General features: G+C 41.6%; 1 protein-coding gene across 3 annotated transcripts in view; it reads right to left on the bottom strand.

Annotated features, from left to right (window-relative positions):
- Positions 1–24596, bottom strand: part of raly (RALY heterogeneous nuclear ribonucleoprotein) — a 119185-nt gene that overhangs the window by 29500 nt on the left and 65089 nt on the right. For all 3 annotated transcript variants that reach the window (XM_047584125.1, XM_047584124.1, XM_047584126.1), the window contains exons 2-4: positions 6819–7147; positions 2110–2182; positions 449–496 (exon numbers count right to left, since the gene is read on the bottom strand). In XM_047584125.1, coding sequence (XP_047440081.1) covers positions 449–496; positions 2110–2182; positions 6819–7074 — 377 coding nt within the window. In that variant the 5' untranslated portion in view covers positions 7075–7147. The remainder of the gene's footprint in view (positions 1–448; positions 497–2109; positions 2183–6818; positions 7148–24596) is intronic.

Genomic DNA, 24596 nt, shown 5'->3' with positions numbered 1-24596 from the left:
GAAAAGCACGGGTTGTTTACCAGATTAAAATAATCTTACTATGTTAGTTTACTTTCAATTTTTGAGTTGACGTGTCTTGTATTTAATGGCATTTCTTTGCTTCACTCAAGTTAAGATTGTACGCTTGTATAATATTAAGGTGAAAGTACACATGCTTCATTTGCCATGTTTCCAGTAATATTTGGGATGTTTTTGGTCTAAGAACATATCTCCTCAAAATTGTTTTTCTTTGTCTTCATATTCACATTCCATAACAACAATCCAATGAAGTGCCTCAAAACCATATTTTTGTTCTGCTGCTGCCTAATAGAGGCATGTGTAACTCTCATTCAGTTTGGGGTCTCCGAGAGGTTACCATGATTAACCTCCTGTTCATAGTTGAAAACAGAAGAGCCAAGAGTCCATGTGTTTAAGCTTCGCTGGCTCGAAGCCGTATCCTGCCTCTTACCTGTCATAGAAGTCTTCTCTGTAGTAATCATAGTCAAACTCATAGCCACTGGGGGGAGGAAAGAAAAAGACACAACGGGAAATAGTGACTGTACGAAAACAAACGTGCTGTAGTGCTTTTCATGACACAAGCATAAGTGAACCACATTTAAAAAAACACATGGGAACAAAAGCTTTCCGGGGTTTCCGTGCAGTTTAAAGATGCACATACAAATGAACAGATGAAAAAGCATGAAACAGGCAATAATTTCAAACTGTGCGGGAGCGACAAAGAAACCACAACATACTTCATCTCACCCCAAGAGACAGAGCAAGAGCAAGAATCCAAAAAACAAGAGAGAATCTGGCAAAAGCAACGGAGTTGAGCGGCGGAGTAAAATGATGTGCAGTGCTTTTAATGGTGACAAACACATTTTAGGAATGCTATAAGCACGCCTGGGCTATTGGCGCAAGTGGATTGTGGATGCACAGTGATTCAGTTCGCATAGAATGAAGACAAGCCGCTCTTAAACAAAGCATCAAAGTGTAATATATCTATACTGAAACTCCCTAATTAATCACATAAAACTGATCAAACTTACTGAAATGACTCATCCCTCAATTTAACAAACCTGGAGGGAGTTACAGGGCAGCCTTGTTAAATCTTTTAATTTTTGCTGCTACAGTGTTTCAAATGGATTATTTTTGATACTACTTTGATCATCGGATAGCAACTCAATTCAATTACAGAGCAGAAGAAAGATGTTTTACACCTGATTTAGAGGGTGTTACTTTGCCTTTTATAATGAAAACGCTGAATCATTTTAAAAATAATCACCTTTGTCAGACATTACGACTGTATGAAGCAGTGCAATTATACATCTAGTTGACTGGTCAGTTTGTTGACTTCACTGCTATACCGTGATGCTTTAAGCATCGTGCTGACTAATCACTGATCACGTGACAATAACAACTTTGACACCTGGCCTAATAACTGTGTACACACGGAGAAAACAAACAAACAAAAAAAACATTGTCTGTTTTATATCAAAAAACGGAGCTGAAGACAAGGCAGCTGTCACCTTGACTCGACTTTAAAGAATCTGAAATCATGCAACCCGTACTCTGAATGTGACTGAGCAGTGTTTTTGGAGAATCTTTTCCTTCTGTGGCAATAAAGTGTCTATAAAATGCACCTTACTGACAGTGTCATATATAGCACTAATGTAAAAGAAACAAGGTACCTTATTGTTGCTTGTTATTAAGTTCAAGTACTCCTATAGAGACAGCTTTTAACAGACCGAGGGTGAGCTATTAAAAATAGAAGTCTGAGACGTCTTCAGGGTGTTGTTGTTCATAAAACACCTACAGGTCTCGCCCTCCACTTTCCGCAGGGTGTTGTTATGCAGTGTAGGTGCTTTTAAAGCCCTGGCCCTCTTCAATTAAAGCCTGCTAGTTCTCAGTCCCTCGTGAGTGCCTGCATTTGTTCTTGTGTTCAGGACATTCATGCTCATTGTCTTCCTCCTGCGGGCTTTTAAAGTGAACTGTTTGTTTTTTTTAAGCATGTTCCTAAAGTGCTCACACAAACAAAAAGGCACAAATATCTGCTCAGAAAGAAAGAGTGACAGACTGAGTGACGCACAGATCAATCCAACAATCAACTCAATTAATGGCACGGTGTACCCGTAGAGAGAAGCCGCTGTTCGCTTCAGGCCTTTGGGTCTGTTTGGCCTCGGTTCTCCTGCCATGTTGATATCTGGGGAGGAAAAAAAATAAAAAAAAATAAAAAAAAAAAACAGAGGAAAAAGAGGAGTTTTAAGGATGATTAAAATTAAATTAAAAAGTAAATTCCTCTGTTCCAATAAAAAACAAATATACACCATATCTGTCACAACAAGGTTCAAGGTATAAGAAGAAAGGAGAGAGGTGAAAATAGGATGTAAATTTCCATTTAAGTTTGTTATGTGTTGTCTTGTTTCTCCCACTAGAGGAAGCTGTTGAGCCATTTTACAAAACCTGTGCTCTGCCACTGGTTTCAGCATAATTCAGTCACACAACTGGCATCATGTCAGCTTCACATTCATAAATAATCAGCAGAAAAGTTAAAACACAAAACAACAACGAACAAAAGCAGTTCTAGTTCTGTTTGTTGTTCCTCATCATCCTCATCACCACAAATAAAGTTGGATGGCGTACAAACACCGCGTTCACAGACACTGCATCGAGGGCTAAATAAAAGAACTTAAAAGTCTGAATTGGTTTGACCTGTGATTTTAGTAAAATGATGAAGTCAAGTATAATTCCTGTCACTGTGAAACTATTGGTGGATTAAGTTAAAATCATAGACTCCTGGGTGGTAGCACTAGCCACCGTTTCTAGACCTCGTGTTTGGTGTTTTGGAGCCAGAGGCAACAACATCCACAACAGCTTATCTACCGGAGCGGGAGTGTAAAACATACAGCCCGTGGGCCAAACCCGCCACGCCAGAGGGCCTCGTCTGACCAGAGAGATGAATTTGCAAAGAGCAAAACTACTTGGTTGTATGTGGCCCCTGCTCTCTAGAGGGCCACCAATTAACCTGACAAGCATGTCTCTGGACAGTGGGAGGACGATGCCAGAGCACCGAGAGAAAAAAAAATACTCCAGGTTTGAGGGAATATGGAAACCCTACAGAGAATGTTAACAGGAATAGCAAAAACCTAAAACACAACACAGGTGTGGTCAAAGGAACGACAACAGCAAACACTGCCCGCAGAAGCAGTTTAGAAGAGTGATTTTTTTTATTATTTTGTTTACAGGTTTTAATGGCCACTCTGTACATTCAGTACAAATCTGATTAATCTTCCTGTGAAGGTTTAATATAACAGCTGATGCCCGTAAGCCAATAAAAGCATCACATAAATTCTCGGCCTCAATTGATCCAAAGCTCCATTCGTTTTTGTTGACACTTAATTCCTGGCTACGGTACACGCACACACAAACAATCCCTTGAGGCATCGCGCCACACAAGCAAACATGGATAAGATGTACATTTTACATTTTTACATCTTACATTTTATTTACTGGGAATTACATGAATATAAAATGACTGTTGTCAGCTCTTTTAAAAGATGAAACAGGACGAAGAGAAGCAAAGGAACCAGGCAGGATAAAAACAGGGTGGAGGGAAGCACAGGGACAGAAACAGAGTTTTCAGGAACCAAAGGCTGTAGATTCAAACCTTTTAACTTTACCTTGAAGGGGAATATGTGTGTGCAGTGTGTTTGTGTAAGTGTTTGCTTTTGGGGCAGGGATCCAAAACCTTGACAGTAGCCAGGTGTGGAAATAGTCCATCGGTTCGCAGACACACACACACACACACAAACACACGCACACCTCTTCATCCAACCAAACTAGTTATTGACTATCTTCTTTATGACCTAGAGGATAAAACACACACACAGTTCACCTGCTGCATCGAATGCATTGTTGATTTTACTTGCAGGGTCCTGCTATTCAAAGGAGAAGACCTTGAACGCACACACCTGACACACTGTGTCGATATATATGAATCAATAGCCTATAGGGAAAAGTTAAAAACAAACTAACAAAAAATTAAAAATTAAACTAACATTACAGACTGGGATGTAGTCTGCAGTTCAACATGCACACGGAGGCAATCACTCCATACAAGACTTGTTGTGCTCCAAGGTTAAGTTAACTGACTCAAAGCTGACTCAGAGCACACCTTTTCATAACCGAGCAACAACTTCCTGCAGTGTGTACAAGCCTAATCAAGTCACCAAATGAACAAGATCTTAAAGACTTCAGGTCAGCAGTAAAGCAGTCATATCACCAGTGGTGGCTGGTGGGTGAATTTGGTGGGTGAGCTAACAAACGCATAATACTGATTAAATAGTTAACGCAGCGGCAAAAGGAACATCACTTACAACACACAATTACATCAGTTACAGCTACACTATATTTCTTTTGTGCTCTACATCAGTGGTTCTGAACTGGTCTGGCTTTGGGAGCCACCATCACCCCTTAATGACAAGACCCAAATGTAAGAAAATTTTCACCTTCTCAAATTTATTGAAGGCAATAACTGAATCAACACTCAGTTGGTGTTTTAATGCAAAACACATAGTGCAACTACTGAGAAATAATAATAAAATAAAAACACTCAAATTATGTAGGTTTAGCTGAGAATCCTCACGTACCAAATGTATGACAACCAACACTGCGCTATGGAAAAAATCATGCTGTTTGGTAACCAGTGTGACTTACCACTGCACCATCTGAATGCTAACTCCGAACTTGATGCATATTTTCAATTCCTTGTTGTGTCTGTGTCGTATCTCCTCCAAAAACGAAGCACGGAAAACAGGACAGTGAATTCTTGGCTGCACTTGCCGTTAGCCAGGTATTTCTTTCAAGCTAAGAAACACAAAACCTGAAAAACGATTTTGTCGTTTGCCCCTTTAAGTTATTTGAACATCGTTTGTCTAATGCCATCCCAGTGTCTTAACTACCAAATTTTCCTCCAAAGACATCGAGGAAACTGGATTAGAAAACAAGTGATCCGCTTCGTTCATGCTAATGACTGAACTTCTTCCCCCCACTCTGGCATCAGCAGCACTTTTGACACCAGCAGCCTGAGGGCTGACTGGATTCAGCCCAAATGATCAGTGAATAACAGGATCAAAATCCTCTAAGAAAGAATCCTCGATAAATTCAATTCAGAATTATTTTATTTATATAGCCTCAACGACAGACAATGTCTCAAGACACTTTATAGCACACAAAGAAAATGATGAGAGGTACTTTAAAGAAACCCCCAGCTGACCACTTTTCTACCCAGCTGGTGATAACACTAAGCTATTATGTGCAGTCTATGTACCTTGTACTTATGTGAAAGTTTTCAATTTTTTTTAATGAATTTAACATATGTGGTTCCTTGCCCTTGGTAAACGAATGTGAACATGTATTTAGGCCACCACTTGTCAACATACACATTATCACATTAACACAACATTAGGACACTCTTCTTCATGGTACCTAATAAAGCAGTTACACTCAGCGTTCATGCAGAGGTGGACCTAGCAGACCACAGCAGAACCCGATTTGACCTGAAAATGTTTCCTTGATCTTCTCTGACTGGCTGAATGAAAACCACCTGCTTCTAAACCTCACTGAGAGGCACAGGGACACAATTTAAAATGTGTGCTGAAGTGACCATATATGGTTCCTTGCACCATAAAGGGTTAAAGGTCTCTTTCAAATGGCTAGACAAAATTCATTCTGAGTCTATCTGCAAAAATCATCATCTTTTTGTCATATTTATTCATAACAGTGAGTTAGAAATGCCAGAGTTTTGAGAATCGCTGTAAAACGATCTTGGGCTCCGAATGAAGTCATTAGGTGTGGAAAAAGTGTCTTAAAATATATCTGTCTTTAGCATCACAGCAAAGCTGAAATTACCTACACAACTTAAGACAGAGAATGGGAGAGAGACCTGTAAAGAAAGCCAAGAGGTAGTTGAGTGGAGTAGAAAAAGAAGGTGGACTTTATATGATTCCTATTGCAGCACACACACACACACACGTTCTCTCTCTCACTCACACACACAGACAAAAGCTGCAGCGGGGCAGAAAGCATCTTTTAGCAGCCCCTTAGCTGTCACAGCTTTATCCTACATTACACACTTAGACACACAAATGGAGCCTTCAGGGAAGCGTACACTGTATAACTGACTGTGCATGTTCATCTAAACATGTTGACGAGCGCTGTCAGCGAGCTAGCAATTAACCTTTCAACCCAGAGTAAGCTAGACTCCTGCACATAAACACACACACACACACTTACTCAGTTATACTCATTCAAGTGCACGCTCTTTCTCATACACACTCTGCTCTGAGAGGAGCTATTAGAGAAATGTGCTCGCAGCTCTGCAGTGACTGAACATAAACCAGTTGAGTTTCTTCACACCAGCTCGCTGACAGCTCATCTCTTCCTGCTTCTCCCGGGGAACAGGCAGAAAGAGAAAACCACTCCTGCAGCTCGGAGGCACACTCCGTCTTACTTACTCTCATTCCTCCCCCGGATATTTTATAGCACGGTAATAGCAGTAAGAGGGCTGGATAGAGGCGGCATATGTAAACACTCATGAAGAAGATGAGCGTAATGCCGCTTAGGGGTTGTCATAGTAGATGTTAGGGTCCGTTCAAACATGTTATTAACATGTGTCTGGAGCGATCTGATTGCAAGTAACCAAACATACCCAAGACCCATTGATGATTTTCACTATGACCCCAATTATATACAGTTTATACGAATCTGAAACAGAGGTCTTGAACCTTTATATCCCACGACTGCTGAAGCTGTAACTGTTCCTGCACCACACTACTCACCCAGTGTTTGTCCAGCCAGCACCCGCCCGTTCTCCCCGATCACCGCCCCCCTTGCGTGCCTCTCGCTGGCGTACTGGACAAAGGCGTAGCCCTTGTGCACTGAGCAACCCAGGACCCGGCCATACTTGGAGAAGATGCTCTCCACGTCCGACTTCTTCACCACCGCCGTGTTCAGGTTGCCAATGAACACCCGGGAGTTGATGGACTTTGGGTCTGTCTTGTTGGTCACATTGCTGGTCTGGACCTTCAGCGACATGCTGGAGAGATGGACGACGGAGGCGACTGCCAAATGGATGGATTTGGAGGGAGGGATGCGCAGAGACTTGTATCTGGAGAGGGAAAGCAGATATAAAATAAGTGGTGTTAGTCCAGTCCAGAATCTATCTATCTATCTATCTATCTATCTATCTATCTATCTATCTATCTATCTATCTATCTATCTATCTATCTATCTATCTATCTATCTATCTATCTATCTATCTATCTATCTATCTATCTATCCATCCATCCATCCATCCATCCATCCATCCATCCATCCATCCATCCATCCATCCATCCATCCACCTACCTACCTACCTTTTCATTTAAAGGTTAAGTGACACAGCTAAGCTTCCACCTGTGCACTCTGTGCTTGGTAACAAAATACCACATAGTGAAAGTTTCAAGGTCAGTATATCACCGAACTGTCTGAGCTTCACTTGCGCTACTCCTTGTACCGGAGAAAAAAAGAAAAAGGGCCCTTAGTTCGAGGCCGAAAGTGTCTCAGCAGACTTTGTTTATAGAGCAAACAAGCACTCAATCAACGTCCACACACATGCCAAGACCTTAGCGCACAGATATAAATCATGTTTCTGTAATGGGATAAGAAATGAGAACAAACTGTTTCCGTGTGGGTTTCAGAATGATGGTCCTGGTAAGTTTGGACAAAGTTTTGCTGACTCATATCAAAAGGACTGAAGGGGGACTAGTGGTTAGAGATGTGGACTTGGGACAGTAAGGACAATGGTTCAAATGTCCTACACATTCATGGATGAAGAGGCCTTGAAGAAAGCCCCTAATGCCTAAATTCCTCCTTGGGGCGACTTATATGGCCGCCCAGTGGACCCGGTGTCCTCCTGTCCTTTCTAGTCTGTGAGTTCAAATGTGAGGGAAATGTCATGTATGTGTATTAATATACGCTTCGGTGAATAAAATTCATTAAAAAGTTTGTCAGGCCAAGGACCCCAAACTGATGGAGAGGTTAAGTAGGGTTCCCCTACCTGTTATATGTGGTGTATATTAAACTCGGTCTAGTGCTATTTATAAATATACATTATTATTATCATTGCATTAAATATTAAACTATCCCTTTACTAAAATATGTTAGATTCATGTTAAAATGTATTTACAGAAATTTAAATTTGGGCAAGGATTAAATATATATATGAAAAATGTCTAATTAACCAAAGATTTTGCAACCCCCACCGCAGTACTTCCATGCACCCCGTAGGGATCGCAGACCCCCTGTTGAAGACCTAATAAAAAAGAAAAAACAAAACAAACAAACAAAAAAATAAATAACTTGCACTAAACCCAGTAGTTTTTCGGGGAAAGTATGAAAAATGAGAAAAAGTACGTGGAGTGCCCCCTAGTGGTTGGCTGCAGTGTAGGTCATAAGCTTCATCCATTCATGTTATTGGATGGGACTCGTACTAAAGGACATGTCAAATCATTCTCTTTCAAAGGAAGGAATGAATCCTTTCTATCCCCTCTTATTTGCATTAGACGCAAAGAACAATGACAAGAACAACGGACGTGTTTGCTCTGATCAGAGCAGATCAAAGTCCTGCTGCTTTATCACATGAGACCAGCTCAATCGATCACAGGGCAGAATTTGTAAACCAAATGCAGTGAACGTCACACAGCGATCTTCTCCATTCATCGACACAACTAATGAGCACAAGCTGAGAAGACCCAACAAGAAAAAAAAACAGACGGAGGACAGAAGAGGGAAGGGAAATAAGGATGAGTTAAATGAGCACAGTAACAGGTTTTAGCAAAAGGAGAGTGGAGGTATGAGTACTAATGAAGCTTCAAAAGGGCTGACAACAGTGAGGAGAAGAAATGGGGAAGAAGAATGGAGGAAATGAAGGTTGAAGAAGAGAGATTTAGCAAAGGAGAGTGGGTATGGGGAAGCTAAAAAGGGACGGGGGGGGTGGGGTAAGAGACATGGGGGAGTGAAGAATAGAGAAATGTGAGGCGAAGCATGAGGAAGAGAAAGGCGGAGAATAAATGTGGGAGAGAGATGAAAGAGCGAAAAGGAAAAGCGGAAGGAAGGAAAAAGAGGAGGGAGGGAGTATGAAACATTTGAGCCGGTAAATGGTTGTATTGGTGTGATTAAGAGAAAAAAGTAAACCGAATGAAATTCAATCTCAAAACTAATTAAGACAATGAATCGAGCAAATTAAATTAAACTCATACCCTAAAGTTGGTGTTTGAAGCTTCTAAACATTCACTCGGTTTATTATGCATCACTGGTCCACAGCATTTTTGCTCATGGTGTTGGCTGAGTGACACTGATTTAAAGACAAGGACAGATAAAGGACACATATTAGTTATGTATTATTCCTTAAAGTATGCAAGAAAGTTGCCTTGAAGAAAACGAACGGCGCCAGATTTCAGGCCGTCAGAGTTTACTGCACTTTAAACAGATACAAAACGACCAGTACAAGGCAAAACTCAGCCGGTGCGCTTGTCGATCAACTGCATCAGTACCTGCTGTTGGTCATTGCCTCTAAATTATGCATTTCATGGTTACTTCACTGGTTTTTGTTTACATCCTTTTGAGATTTTAGCCTTTAGCCTTTTAGCCAGTACCTAGCTGAGCATGAGTGATACTTACTGATGACATTTTACTCCAAGGTAAACAGCCGTGTGAGTGTTCTGTGTATGAAAACAGACTCAACAGACGCAATGTCAAATATGGCCTTGAAGCTCGGAGCTCCAGAGCAGAGATGGAAGAGAGAGGTCCAATCACCTGCCAGGGAAAATTAACATTGCATGTTGCGAAGCTCCAGGGAGCTACGGCTCACTTGAAACTTGTTTCATCATGGTCTCATTCTACTTGACATTCAGATACAAACTTGGCATTAGGAGAAAGCCAAGGGACTCATGTAAATGAGCAAATGAATCATCTAAACTAGTGGTAGCAAAGCAGTGGGAGTAAGAAGTGACGGATGAGTCAGCAGCCAGGAGATGGATAGAAGTTACTTTGTTGTTCTATCAAAATGTCACAAAGCAGGGGGTAGAAAACTGCAGTGAGCATTAGGGACGTGGAAGAGTTTCCTTGTTTCTGTGTAAGACAGCGATTGGCCGTGGTTGGTCAGCACAGACACACACTTACAAAGACCAATTTACAGCTTAAAGAATTTTCAAGTGACCATGTATAGATTAGAACTTTTATACATTATTTCTTTAATTATACAACAACGATTCTTCTTGAGGTTAAAACTTTTTTTTTTCAAGAGCCCCCTGTGCAAGACATCCACTAGCACATGACATGTACCCTGATTCAGTCTAAGACTTTTGGCTTAACTTGGTTTTGCAGAAACCAGAAAGTGGTTTGCAGACATGACATAGGTGAGCCAAAAAAAGAACACTCAATGGAATTTTTTTTTTTGACAGATTTCCAGTGTAACCAAGGATGAAAAACATAGTACAACACAGAAAAAGCTATGGTTCCTCATAGTCAATTTACCCATTTTTATTAAAAAAACAGAAAAGAAAAAAATATGGAAAACTGGCTTTTAAAAAGAGCAAACTATAATCATTTGGAAAGCAGTATTAACATCTCTCTTTTGCTTCATTCATGTTTCATTTTCTTTAAATCACTAGAGAGTCACTGTCTGCTCCAATCAGTTTGAAAACGGACATGCAATTGAACTCAGTATGAGTACTGCGAAACATTTCAAATCATCTCTGCACCACTGAAGAAAAAAACAAAAAAACAAGAAAGAATACATGGACAAACTACAACTACAGTGCAGGCAAACCTCCAACCAACAAGGATTGGACTGATTGTTCCAGTCCATCTAAATCATATATATGTCCAGTCCACATCCAGCCGTGACAATAATTTCCTAACAGAGCCGGCTGTTGTTTCCACTAGTCCTGTTTAAACAGTAAATTATCTCCACCACACAAAGAGGCCTAAACCAAATGACCAAAAAGCAGATCTAGACTCAAAGAACGTGGACGATTGCCTGTCCACATACTTTTGGTTGTTTGGCGTATCTGTCTTTTTTATTGCCTCTGTGTTTCTGCTTAGTTCCGTTTCCTCTCTCATTAGAAGTATCCAGCAGTGAGTCTGGGTCTCAGGAAGGAAGAAATGTTTATGATACAGCACAGTTTACACTGTGTGTGTGCAAGGTTGTTTGTGTTTTGTGAGTGCATTACAGAAAAGAAATTTTGCTTTCAGACCTGCATTTCGAGAGAAGCTAAAAGGTTAAAAAGTCAAGTTAAAGGAACTTTGTGTGTGTGCGCCTGTCTGTATGTTGTGTGGGTGTATGTGACTTGATGATCTCTCGTCCTTTCTTCCCGACCTTCCCGTTGACACAACCGTCCCAAACCCGATTGGTTAAACTCTCTAATGAATCAAATTGAGTTTGGCCTGGTGGGAGCTGTGGGCGTTTGTTTCAGAGGTCCACATTTAAGTGCATCGCACAATAGTGTTGATCCAGCAAATCCAGTGTGTGTGTGTTTGTGTGCGGGGGTGAGTGGGCACAGGAGAGTGAGTGAAGGTTTGTGCAAATGTTTGAAATTTCTATGTGCACGCACAGTAATCGGTTCTCCACAGAGAGACGAGACATATTTAACGGTGTTAAATTTATGCACATTTATGTACAGCTGAAAGTACCACAGCACTCACAGCAGGTGTCTGTCTACTAGGATTAGTGCGACTTCAGATTTTTTAAAGTCGACTGTTAGCTGACTGTGATGAAAGTCCACTACTCTGTGATGGCGCCGCTCACAAAAACACAGTAGAAAGTGATGCTTTGCTGGAATGAAATCTACATTCTTGACCTGAATACATACGCTGAGAACAGACAACTTATGAGCTACATACTGTGTGCTTCAGATATGTATAGTCTGTATAAAAACAGGCTGCAACTCAGCACCAGCATTGTTTCCACTAAATTTAACAACTCTAATAACTTTGAAATTCAAATAAATAGTTAATGTGCAGCCTCCTTCTCTCTGCTACCACTGGACGTTTGGTGAAATTGTTAATTGTTGTTTAGAGGATCTGGATCGTTCCCCTGCTAGCGTTAGCTGATGCTTTTTCATCAAGTATTTCCACACACTTAATTAACAGTTGCTAGTTTAGTGCACTGACCCACTGCTCTCTGTGTTGTTATTTTCACATTATGAGATTGTAGTCAACATGATGCTTAAAGCATTACGCCAAAGCAGCGAGGTCGACAAACTGACTGGTCGACTAATGTGTACAACCCCTACTGTCTATAACCCCAATACAGTCATCAATAACTATCTTAATCTAGAATATACAGCACGCTGCCTGGGCAAACAGAGGCACACACTAACCACACACTTCACCACTAACTAACTAACTAATGTACTTAATGAAACATCAGTAAAGGGAGATGCCCAGTTGAAAACCTCGGTGATGTGCCACATGCTGCCTACTGCTCTTGGCTAGACTAGTTAGCTGGTGTCTTCTTATTGGTTGCTAGTTGGTAGCTGACTGCTAGCCTGCTGGTCGGTTTTCATTTGGACTGGATTTCTAAATGTGTTTTACCTAGGATCTTGGCACAAGGGATTGTAACGTCTCATCCTGTGTATAAACGAATGCTAACACTAACACTAATATTTTGTCGAACCGCCTTTAGCTTTGATTACAGCACGCATTTTTTTCCGATCACATTTCATCCTTAAAGACGATGGTTCCCCACTATCCTTCCAGTTTTAAATAATGCATTGGATGGTTCTCAGCCCAATTTTAGTAGTTTCTACTTCAGTCTCGTTAGATGTTTTCTCTGCTTGATGAATGCCAATGATTTGACCTTTCTCAAAAAGACTAACCTCATTTCCACGGCCACTGGATGTGTCTTTCCACATGGTTGTTTAAGAATCAGTATCAGTTGGGGTTAAATAACTTGCTGCCAGTTGAAATATCATCATCTGTGCAGTAATTGTCCAATAGGAGGCTGGTATCTATTGGCTTAGTTAAATCCAGAACAATTGTGAAAAAATCTTTGAAAACCTCCCCCTGCCAGGTGTACTGATTCATTTTTTTTTGTCTGTATAAAATTAATTGATACTGACATCATTTTATTTGAAAGCGTAGCCACTTTTACTAAAACATCTGCACAGAACTGAAAGTCGACATGAGAGCTGCACACACTATAACATTTAAAACTATTCAAGGGTGGAACTACAGACAAAATCTCACAATGCTGCTTTATGTACAGGCCTGTACATTAGCATAAGAGGCGACACAAAGAGCTTATAAGCCACAGCATGAGTAGGCTCTCAGTATTATTGAGCTTTAGATGGGGCATTACATGTTATCTCTTGAAAGCATTATACAGTAAAATGCACCAGTTTCGGTTGAGAACTGCCTTTGGTGAAATCTGGGAACACTTTCAAACAGCAACACTGTTTCCATGTTCAGTGGACAGGATTTGCAACTAAATTTTCTGTTTCTTTTTCTGTATTCTCATTCAATCATTCATTATATAGTGCACATATACATCTACACTGTTCATTTTATTTTAATCTCTTTATCTTATTTTATATTTTACCTGCTAATTGATACAGTCGGAGTTGCTGCTGTCACATTTCACTGCTGCTGTACTTGCACTTTATGCACATGACAAATAACCATGAACATTGTAAGTGTGTGAGTGCGTCATAAATGCCACCAACGTGCTAGGAAAATTAATAGCTGACAACTTAAAGGGGGAGGTAATTGTTTTATTTTTATTTTTGTATCCATTCAGAGGGCTTAATGCCCAGAAAACTCATGTTATGTCCTGACCTGATGCGCTAAGGATCAAGAAAAAAGGATACCCATGCTGAACTGCTCACCAAATCCCTAAAACTCAGCCAGCTGGAGCCTTGACCTTGTGCTCACCTCAGCTCAGATCAATGAAATCAACAAAAATCACACTACAGTAGTTGTGGCATGCACTTCCTAACTCCCTGACCCATGTGTGCAGGGTTAGCACGCCAATAAGCCCTCAGGGTTCCCATCTGTTAACATTTCCTAACTCTGTGCGCTGCGTGCAACAGTACATGGGCTCGGCTTAGCCCTAAAATCTGCTTTATTTCCTGGGCGTTTGATGACATCCAAAACTGCACACACACCACTGCAGAAAATCATACAGGCCGCCTCTCTCTGTGTGCGCAGGATTAGCAATTAAAGCTAGCACCATAGGGGGCTGCGCTGTGATTATGAAGATTATACAAATGCCGTCTTCATGCACTGTTGGAAGTATCACAATTTGGACTTGAGCTCACATAAACGCCAGCAAGCAGATCAAATTCTTGATCCAGAAATTCAAACATGAATAGGATATCACTCATTATTGTTTTTGATGTCATTTGTTAAGCAGTTCTTCGAGGAACGTTCAGACAGTGAACACGTCTTTAAAATGCCCACACAATTAAAGGAAAAATAAATCTGACGTGTGGGAATCTAGACAAAGAAATATCCTAAACTGCAACAGACGCATAAAATATAAGGGAAACAGTGATGCGAATGCTAAATGAGTTTAAGAAGGATTGGTAAGCTCCTCAGGGCCTCGTGATTTGGACATATACAATACATCACATCTCCTTGTGCATGCATGGGATTTCTCCAGGTGCTTTGGCTTTTTCCCGCTGTCCAAAAATAGGATAACTGAATTGAATTCAATTCGTTCACACAGCAGTGTGTACATTCAGAGCTGCACCCAGTTTGGAGGTTAGGTACTTGCTAGAGGCACCTCAGCTATGGACACGGGGCAAACCTGTGAGTCTTCGGTCCAAAAGCTTCTCTGACCACTGCTCCAAAGATCCTGTTGCCCAATGCCAGCTAAGAATTCTACAGTGTAGAAGTGTAGACCATTTGCTCCCTTTTGTACATATCTTTGTACTGTTTTAGTGTCTTCTTGTTTAATTTGCGTGACTCTGTTGCAAAGTGTTACGTTCTACAAGTCCCTGCTTTCTGAATCCTACCAATGCATTAAAGTGGCTGCCGGACCTCCCAGCAAGACAGTCAGGTTTCTGTGCGAAGTTTGCATGTTCTCCCTGAGTCTCCATGGGTTTTCTTCGGGTACTCCGGTTTCCTCCAAACTCCAAAGACATGCTCGTTAGGCTAATTGGTGATTCTAAATTGACCCTAGGTGTGAGCGTGAGTGTAAATGATTGTTTGTCTCTGTGTTAGCCCTGTGACAAACCGCCGACCTGTCCAGGGTGTACCCCACCTCTCACCCAAAGAAAGCTGGGATAGGCTCCAGCAACTCCTGTGACCCTAGTGAGGATAAGTAGAAGAATTTACTGTAAAAAGAAAAAAAAATACTCCTGCATCCATGTCTCGGCTGTCATTTGATAAAGTAATCACTTTAGACAAGAGCTAGCTAGCGTTTTCCTAACCGGATGAGAAATTTTGTTTTATTCATGCCTTGATGGGTTGAATATTTGAGCCGGAAAGATTTTGTTGGCATGTCAGTAAACGAAACGAAACGAAATGTTCTAAAAATCATTGTTTCAGGCTTGGGGGAAATTCAGTTTTTTTCTTCCCTGTTGCTGTTGATTTTAGCATCACTCTCGGGATATAATCTTCACTACATGAGGCATGGCTGTGTTTATATTTGCGCTGGTGTCAAAAGACGTTGGGGAAAATGTTGGAAACCATTTGCTGCGGTGGAGGAAGTGGGTAGAAGAAATAAAAAAAAGGGGGACTATTATGAAATAGTCACATTCTTGAGACAGTCAGCAAAGCATGCGGCACATCGCTGGGCCTGATGTCTCTCTTTATCTTTATCTTGTCTTAAGGAACTCACTGTGACCTGATTATGAGCGTTATTAGATGAGACTGCAAGTGGATCTCAGTTGTCACGATGAATCTCACGACGTGTCTCGAATGTAAAGCAGGCGGAAAGCGGAAAGGCCTTCTTCTGAGCAGACTGTAAGGGACATTAATGACTCGAAACCAACCAAAGAGGTCAGGTGTAAAATCACTCTAAATGACGAACAGTGCAAAGTTTTAGGTTTCCAAATCATTCTCCAAACTAAATATCGATCGTGTACCTCTGTGAAGCGTTACATAAAAAAAAGGGGGGACATGGGTGCTGTCAGGAGGATTTGGCAGAGCAATGAGGGCGAGCTAAGAGAAGCTGCGGTGAGACGATAATGTGAAGTACATCATAAAGAGTCGAGTTTTCAGTCTAGAGGATGAGAAGCGACTCTGCCCTCAGCGAGGAAAGGTCATTTCAGCACCGGGGAGCCGGTAGGGAGAAACACTTCATGGTGATGAACAGAACAGACTAGACGGGAGCAGCCTTGGGATTAGAGACGCTTCCACGAACTGTGTGTACAACATAAGGTGGTAATACTGTGAAAGAATGAGTCATTGTGGGCTCACAGTCAATATTCTCTCAGGCCAATAATGCTGATGTTTCACCGCTGAGGCCGAGATACAGTCACAAACAGCACTGACCTTTTAAAACTATAGGAGACTTTCTGAACCACATCCTCCGAGGTTTGCATCGGCTAAATGACGCTGATCATCCTGAATGCAGCCTTCACATGGCCACCGACCCGTGGCAGATACAGAACTTTAAGATGGAAAAGAGCTCACTTTGGCTGAAGTTTCGCCCTATCGTCTGAACAAATTGATAGCGCTGATCACTCATGTAGACATTTGGGGGAGTTAATTGGCCTTTTTTCCACTACTGGAACTTTCAGCCTTTTTAATGGGGCAACTTTGAACATATTCTGACTAAGGAACTGCTGCTGTGAGACCTTTTTCAGGGCCGTGTCTGGGGGAGAACCAAAAGCACTCTGGTAGGTACTTTTGAGCCCTGTTTACTTTAAACTGATTAATTTTGTACACCTGTACTTAACAGCAAGGTTGAAGCTTTCGCAAACAAGAAACTACATAAGACATGGCCTGATAATGAAAACACTGAAAAATAGGCCATGAGAATAACACTTACCACCCCAGTCTATATCCAGAAAATCTGAAAACAACTGGACTTAATGGATTTTCTGAGCTTCTAGACCCTGAGTAGATCATCATACATTTTTAGTCATATGTCATACATTTTAGTCCAGCTGCCCTTGCTTTCGCAGATGTAGTCCCAGCCTATACAGTGGGGGAAATAAGTATTTGATCCCCTGCTGAATTTGTAAGTTTGCCCACTTCCATAGAAATGATCAGACTCTGGTTTTTATGGTTGTTTACTGGTTATGGGTATAGACAGAATATCAGTCGAAAATGCATAAAAAAAACACACAATCTAAAAGTTATAAATTGTTATGTATTTTATTAAGGGAAATAAGTATTTGATCCCCAAGCACAACACAAGTCAGTACTTTGTAGAGAAACCTTTGTTGGCAAGCACAGCGATGAGACGTTTCTTGTAGTTGGTCACCAGGTTTGCACACAGCGCAGGAGGGATTTTGGCCCATTCATCTTTACAGACAGTCTCTAAATCCTTCAAGTTTCTTGGCTGCCTCTTGGAAACTCGGAGCTTCAGCTCCCTCCACAGGTTTTCGATCGGGTTAAGGTCTGGAGACTGACTAGGCCACTCCATGACCTTAATATGCTTCTTCTTGAGCCACTCCTTTGTTGTCCTGGCAGTATGTTTTGGGTCATTGTCATGTTGGAAAACCCACCCACGAGGCATCTTCAGTGTTCTTGCTGAGGAAAGAAGGTTTTTGTCCAAGATGTTACAGTACATGGCTGCATTCATTGGCCCCATAATGCGGTGAAGTTGCCCTGTACCCTTTGCTGAAAAACAGCCCCAAAACATGATGTTTCCACCTCCATGCTTAACCGTGGGTATGGTGTTCTTTGGGTCATACTCACGTTTTTTCATCCTCCAAACACGGCAGGTCGAGTTAATGCCAAATAGCTCAACTTTGGGTTCGTCAGACCACAGCACTTTCTCCCAAGCCTTCTCTGAGTCATTTAGTTGTTCACTGGCAAACTTAAGGCGGGCCTGTACATGTGCCTTCTTGAGCAGGGGGACCTTGCGGGCACTGCAAGAGTTCAATCCATAACGGCGCAGTGTGTTGCCAACTGTTTTCTTGGTGACGGAGGTCCCAACTGCTTCCAGATCATTAACAAGCTCCTGCCGTGTTGTTTTAGGCTGCTCCCTCACCTTTCTCATCATCATCCTCACTCCATGAGGCGAGATTTTGCAGGGAGCTCCAGACCGAGGACAGTTGATGGTCCTTTTATGGGTCTTCCACTTGCGAATAATGGCACCAATAGTTGTCACCTTCTCACCAAGCCTTTTGCTGATGGTTTTGTAACCTATACCAGCCTTGTGCAGGTCTACAATCTTGTCCCTGACATCTTTTGACAGCTCTTTGGTCTTGCCCATGGTGCTGTAGAAGTTGGAATGTAAGAAACTGATTCTTAGAGCAGGTGTGCTTTATATACATGATGAGTTAAGATCAGGAGTATTGGTAATTAGTTGACTGAGCACAGCTGTGTGCCACATGCGCACCAGCCAATCTGTGGGAGCCTGAATTCTAAGTGAATTGTTGGGGATCAAATACTTATTTCCCTTAATAAAATACATAACAATTTATAACTTTTAGATTGTGTGTTTTTTATGCATTTTCAACTGATATTCTGTCTATACCCATAACCAGTAAACAACCATAAAAACCAGAGTCTGATCATTTCTATGGAAGTGGGCAAACTTACAAATTCAGCAGGGGATCAAATACTTATTTCCCCCACTGTATGCAGGAAGCTCTGCAGCACACAAAAGCAACAAAAAGCAAATAATCTGGAGCCAGACTGTAAACTCTGAATTATCCCGATTGTTCCCAAATCCTGGTTCCAGATAAAAGGTGACCAGGGTTTTGCAGTCAAGACCCCAAAGCTGCTGAACTCACCGCCTCAGTATGCCAAAGCTTGCAGACACAACAGCTAGAGAATATTTTTTACATCACATTTTATGTACGTAAGCCCCAGCTTTTGTTACTAGCAACAGTGACCATCTCTGTGTTCAGTGTTATCCATCTGTACACAGTAGGTGCAAGAACAAACACTAGAGCCTATTCGAGGCAAAAGCAACTACCGTATAATAAATTCCTGCTCATAAAATTGTAATCCGTTGATTCAGCTCTATGCACTATATAAGTTGCACTGTACTATTGAGGTGGATCAGCCCTCACTTGGATTCACCTCATCAGTGACATGTGAAAGGAAGATGTGTTTAAACTTTTCGTCTGTTCAGGGAAGCGGTTCGGAAGACCGACTTGAACTTCTGAGGACACGGCCTTAAACCTTTTTCAGTCAACTTACAATATGTGTGTCTGTGTGGGTGTTTGAGAGAGACAGAAAGAGAAATAGCCCATGTGCTGGGTAGAGATAAAGAGACGGAACCTCAACAAATGTGGAGCAAGGTAGAAACTACTTTCCTCGTCCCTGAGACTGATTTAGTCACAGGGTGAGTTGTTTCTGTTTCAGACAGAGCAAGAGCAATGGAGAAAAATAAGTAATTTTCAGCCTCTACCTGAAGGTCAGATATTCAGCATTACAGTACGTTCGCTTGTATAGACAAATAAAGACCGAGCATAAATCTTCAGGGCTGAAAAATAAAGCCAAGTTCTAAGTGTCAATAAATGCAGTTCCTCAAACGACCACTTGAGGCAGGCACCAAAAATGCATCATGTGTTAAAATGTTCAACTTAACAGCAGAAATAAACATGTTTACAGCCCGGTTAAAGTCACAGTTTTGTAGCTATGTTTTCCTTTCATGATTACAGCACAGCTCAATGCCGACTCAAGTAGCTAGCTGTCTGTTAGCACTCACTCAAGATGGCAACGGCCAGAGACACCACACTGAGCTTCAAAACCTCTCTCCAGGAAACCGGTGGGTGACGTCACAAGGGCTATTAATCTTGATGTAAAGAGTTGAATTACCGTAATTACCATATTGTCTGTACAATGTCTCCATTACTGTCAAAACATGTCACTATTAACCCTGTACACAACACAGTATACAAAAAACACACACAGTTACAGTACATGCTGAACATATAATCACTATTTGCCATTCACAGAAAGGCTATAATCTACTACAAATTATAGCAGTGTTTTAACTAGGGAAGTCCTAATCAAGTTTTTTTTGCCCCTCGATCTGATACCGATCTTCTGAACAAAGAAGGAACAAAATGTCCTCCCCTGGTGACTCACAAAAGCTTTGCTTCTCTTACTTATGCTCCTAGATCACCTGTGCACCATCCAGCCTGATCCAATCATTTTAAAAATAATTGCACTGTATGTACTGTTATTATCAGCGCTGCACATTAACTCTACAAAAGGCCATATGCTTTATGAAACATATATTAAATTCAGCAAATCTCTAGTACCAGCTCGGGTCTTTCTGGGTGAAGTTTGCATGTTCTCCCTGCGTCTGCGTGGATTTTCTCTGGGTACTCTGGCTTCCTCCCACCTCCAGTGACATGCTGTTTATATTGTTTGGTGATTCTAAGTTGACCCCAGGTGTGAGTGTTAGTGTGAATGGTTGTTTGTCTCTGCGTTAGTCCTGCGATAGACTGGCGACCTGTCCAGGGTGTACCCCGCCTCTCGCCTGTTGACAGCTGGGATAGGCTCCAGCAACCCCCGCGACCCTAGTGAGGATAAGCGGTAGCAGAAGATAGTAGAGGATATCTCCCACTGGGTTGGAAAAACATTTTCTTGCCAATTTTCTTTTTATATTTATACACATTCATGTTTTACCATTGCATTTTGTTCCAACTGCAATGCAAGAAATTTGATTATTTTGAGGCCGAGGTATTCAGTATTGAATCCAGCGAGCATATTTGGACTCTTAAGGTCAGTGAGTTACGCTGGGATCATGTTATATTTTTTTTTTTCCCACAAAGCCAATGTCACAATCAATTTTAGGAAAGTGCTTTTCGACTGAATAACTTCATATTCTCACAGATGACCTTCATCTGTCGAAAGCTGGCCGCCATTAACCCAAACATGCATTTGCCATCAGGGTAAAAGCGCTCATTTCCACACAAAGGGGGGGCAGGGAGGAACTGAACAGCGAAACGGCTGCAACACACACTACATTAGCAAAGTATTTATAAGTTATGTTCATTTAGAGATAAACACAGGAGAGGAAAACCAGCAGTGAAACAACGTGGTAAATTAGTAAGGATGTAAACATGGTTTTGGATAATTTTAATCTTGACAATTAGTGCTTTGATACAAGTTTTACATCAACATTTGATCTATTTGTGTTTATGTGGCTTGAAATCTGTATCTGTAATACTGCATTTAAATCACCCCTCACAAGAGCATCAGCTCCAACGCACCAGGCATGTAAATTAATGTCTGTGAATTGACGCCCATATTCATCAAACTTTCACACACAACACCCATCTCCACCTTCTTGAAATTCTTTTAAAATTTCATTCCAAATCCACTCTTTTCATTTTGCCTTTTCGAAGATCCTGTGAAAAACACACACACACACAGCAGTACGCGCGCGCACACACACACACACTCCCACATAATTATTGCTCGAGGTAACAGCTGTGGCAAAAGGATAAACTCAGATCCATGAAAGGCACACAGACACTCACTCGGCTTCTTGGCTTGATGCATAACTGAAGAGTCGAGCTGGAAGCCCCCAAGCAAGGCTGCGGGCTGGGTGCGCGCACACACACACACAGACACACACACACACACTGCAGACCTCACTGCACAGGCAAATCCACATGGAAATTCAGACTCGCAAACAAATATGGAAATCACACATTGAGAGTCTGACTCAAGGAAATGGAAATTACTCAAAGAAGTAACAAGAAAACAAACACACACACACACACACACACACACACACACACACACACACACACACACACACACACACACACACACACACAACCTCTCTGTCATTAAAGAGGGAATGTGACTAAAGTCAAATATGTTATAAAAGGAAATTCTAAAATACTGCTAAAATGTAGATCAGTATATATTGATAATATTGTCTTCCATTAATGCCAGTGTTTTCTGTATGAAATCTTACATCTCTTTCCCTTGTTGTTTCTCTTTAGCCTCTCCTCACTATCTCCTCCTCTTTCTCTCTTCTCTCTCTTGCGCCTCAATGCAGAGCCCACAGAGTGATGCCACTTCAAGCCTCCGCTGCCGACTAGTTGTATTTGTGTGTAACCGCTGAGGTTTGGTGAACTGCTTGGAGAAACGTGGCACTGTGAGCAACAAACCTCAGTACAGATATGCAGGAGGTGACGCATGTTACACGAGAGACTGATAATAAATGAAAAAAACAGATAGAGCTAGCATTTGAGATATTCATCGTAGAAACACTTAGCGGGTATAGAGGAAGTGATGGAGAAAAGAACATACAGCTGGTATCATGCTCTACAGTAATAGCACACAAATGCACGGAAAAGAAAATTAGCTCTGTGCATCATAGAAAGTCCCCCAGCGGCCTATACCCACAGCACAAGTAAGGACTGTTTCTCCTGAGCCAGCCCTAACTATAAGCTTTATCATGAAGATAGATTAAGCCCAACCTTTAAAGTGGAGCATGTGTCTGTCTCCTGAAACTGAACTGGGAGTTTGCTCCACTGGGGCGGCCTGGTAGCTGAGGACTCTACCTCCCAGTCTACTTTTAAAACTCTACGAAACACAAGCAAATCTGTGCTTTGAGAGCGAAGTGATCTATTTGGTACTTTGAGGTCTTTAAGATAGGATGGGCAGGGCTGTGAAGGGCCTTGTACGTACGAAGAATGGAGAAGAAGGATTTTACAGATGCAATTAAGCTAAATTGGAGTTATGTGATTCCTGTCTGTGCTCTTGCTTCAATCCTGAATCAGATGGAAGCTTTCTAAGAGCTGTTATGACCACCTGATAACACAGCGATAACATTATAACTTTCATAAAATCTCGTAGGTCTCCTTTGTGCCTCCAAAACTGTTGTGATTCATCAGAGAATGGACATGGACCTTCTGAGGGTGTCCTGTGGTGTCTGGCTACAGGATGTTGTTAGTGGAGGTCTTTGGGTCCTATGTGTTGAGCGGGGAGGGGGGTCCCTGTGGATCATCCCACAGATATCTGATGAGTTTGGGATCTATTGGAGGCCAGGTCAACACCTTGTGCTGTTCTTCATGTTTTTTGGGTTTTTTCTAAACTGTTTTTTCTTTGTGTGTCTGTGTCTGACTGCATCCTGCTGGGGATGGCTGGTGCCTGGTCTGGTCTAGGTGGGTGTTACATGTCTGTCGAAAAGTAGAACATTGAATTGTCACAAAATGATCAACGCTATTTACTTCTCCTGTCAGTGGTTTTAACATTGCGACTGATTGGTGCATGCCACTGAAAGACAAGCTAATCAGAACTTGCAAAGAGACAAACACAAAGAGTCAAAATACCGGTCACACTTGCATGCACACATAATGGCCAATCACCAGTTAAACCCACCAGACCACCTAAAGAAAACCAATGCAGGCATAGGGAGAACACTTCGCAGAAAGGCCTCAGCAGGCCCTAGCCACAAATCAGTCTCCACTGACTCTAGACCAACTAGTCTTTACCGTTAGCACTTCGGCTAACGTGCGACAAACCAAGACAAACCAAACCAAGACAAAGACAAAGACAAAGACAAATATGCAAATATCTAACCACAGCTGTGGAATAACCCATCTGAGGAAATCATGTCAGCTGACAGCTGAAAACTAGTATTTTACTAGTAATCAGCCCTGCAAGGTTGAAATGTTTTATGTAACCACCTCAATCAGAACAGATTTGAATGTCTGGAAGACATTTTCAATCAGACCACAAAGGGTAGTATAAACATTTGATAATCCATTCAGCAGGAGACTATCAGTTCCTAATAACCGTGTAAACACTTGAGCTGATGGTCTCACTCTGATTTAATTGAATTCATTGTTTCTACTCATGCCATCAGATGATGTGATGGGTTTTCAGGGGGGACAGACACACGGAGGTGGCAAAACAACCAGCTGCTCAAAGACATGCTTGAACAGATGAACAAATCTGGAATTCGTGTGGACAGCAACGTTAAAAATGTGATCATCTTTTGAAGTGCATGAGACTCATTCTGTCTTTAAAGTTGGGGAAAACAACTCCTGCAATATTTCTTCTTCTCTGATTGATGCAACCATCTTATCGGACCCTTGGATTCAGCGCCAGTGTAAATGTTTCAGTTGGAATCTACATCTACAGGTCAAACATTAACTTACATTTGATTCAGGGCGTCTCTCATCCACCACCAGCAAACAAGTTCAAAATCGGTTTATGACCAAAGCTCCAAGGCCAGAGCTGTAGGGGTTCAGTCTATCTGCAATTATCTAAATGTATTTATGTCACAAGCACTACCAGTTCAAATCCTTTGTGTTCCAGGAAAATGTCTGAAAATGGTATAATCCTTCAAAAAGAAAAAAAGCAAGAATTAGTTTAGACCGTCCTGAAAACTCACTCTTGCTGTCTCTTCTCCACAGGCCACGCTTTGTTTTTGCTTTTTAAAACCAATTTCACAATATTAAAGGCGG

The sequence above is a fragment of the Mugil cephalus genome, chromosome 4, assembly GCF_022458985.1.
Source record: "Mugil cephalus isolate CIBA_MC_2020 chromosome 4, CIBA_Mcephalus_1.1, whole genome shotgun sequence".
Taxonomy (NCBI): domain Eukaryota; kingdom Metazoa; phylum Chordata; class Actinopteri; order Mugiliformes; family Mugilidae; genus Mugil; species Mugil cephalus.
The sequence above is the reverse complement of the archived record's forward strand: the minus strand, read 5'-3'. Positions and strand labels throughout refer to the sequence as shown.